At 40.0% G+C, this 1,256-nt stretch overlaps 1 protein-coding gene across 1 annotated transcript in view; it reads left to right on the forward strand.

The window, feature by feature from the left end:
* LOC104984048 (olfactory receptor 2W1-like) overlaps positions 1-1,256 on the forward strand; it is a 6,338-nt gene that overhangs the window by 4,891 nt on the left and 191 nt on the right. The window contains exon 2 of the mRNA XM_010833642.1: positions 11-247. Within this exon, the coding sequence (XP_010831944.1) occupies positions 11-247 (237 nt within the window). The remainder of the gene's footprint in view (positions 1-10; positions 248-1,256) is intronic.

A 1,256-nucleotide genomic window follows, 5' to 3' on the forward strand; every position in this document is an offset into this window, starting at 1 on the left:
CACCACTTCTTCTCATTCTGGTTTCATATAGCTTCATTGCTGTAGCTGTGCTCAAGATCAAGTGTGCAGCAGGGAGACAAAAAGCATTTGGGACCTGTTCCTCTTATCTCATTGTGGTATCCATCTTCTATGGGACTGTTATCTACATGTACATACAACCAGGAAACAGTCCATCTCAGGATGAGGGTAAACTACTCAATATCTTTTACTCTATTGTTACTCACAGCTTGAACCCACTGCTCTATCAGTTCAGTTCAGTTCAGTTGCTCAGTCATGTCCTACTCTTTGCGACCCCATGAATCACAGCATGCCAGGCCTCCCTGTCCTTCACCAACTCCTGAAGTTCACTCAAACTCATGTCCATCAAATCAGTGATGCCATCCAGCCATCTCATCCTCTGTCTGATCTATACACTAAGGAATAAGGAGTTCAAGGGGGCCATGAAGAGGCTGATTAGAAAATAAAAACTTTCTGTAGAAACAATAGGACACTAACATCTTTTCACAAGGCATTTCCAACAAAGAAATTGGCCCCATGTAACCTTTAGTTCATTGTGAAATTATTTTAGTAGCAGCCTTTACCTAAAAATGAAAATAATGCCTAGAAAATGTGCTTATATTTTAATGTCAGTATCCTATAATGCCAAGTTGATTCTCAACTAATCAAAGTCACTAACTAATGGCCAACAGGCACAAGAAAAGATGCTCAATATCATCAATCATTAGAGAAATCCAAATCAAAATTACAGTGAGGTATCACCTCACAACAGTCAGAATGGCTGTCATTTAAAAGTCTACAGATAATAAATGCTGAAAAGGCTGTGGAGAAAAAGGAACCCTCCTACATTGTTGGTGAGAATGTTAGTTGGAGCAGCCAGTATGGAAATCAGTATGGAGGTTCCTTTAAAAGCTAAAGATAGAGTTACTACACAATCTTGAAACCCCATTCCTTGGCATGGGAGAAAACTCTACTTAAAAAAGATATATGCACCCCAATGCTCATAGCAGCACAACTTACAATAGCCAAGACATGGAACTGTACTTACCTTCCAGATGTTCAAGCTGGATTTAGAAAAGGCAGAGGAACCAGAGATCAAATTGTCAACATCCGTTGGATCATCGAAAAAGCTAGAGAGTTCCAGAAAAATATCTACGTCTGCTATCATGGCATCTGGTCCCATCACTTCATGGGAAATAGATGGGGAAACAGTGGAAACAGTGTCAGACTTTATTTTTCTGGGCTCCAAAATCACTGCT

The sequence above is a fragment of the Bison bison genome, unplaced genomic scaffold (assembly GCF_000754665.1).
Source record: "Bison bison bison isolate TAMUID 2011002044 unplaced genomic scaffold, Bison_UMD1.0 scf7180017863822, whole genome shotgun sequence".
Classification (NCBI taxonomy): Eukaryota; Metazoa; Chordata; class Mammalia; order Artiodactyla; family Bovidae; genus Bison; species Bison bison.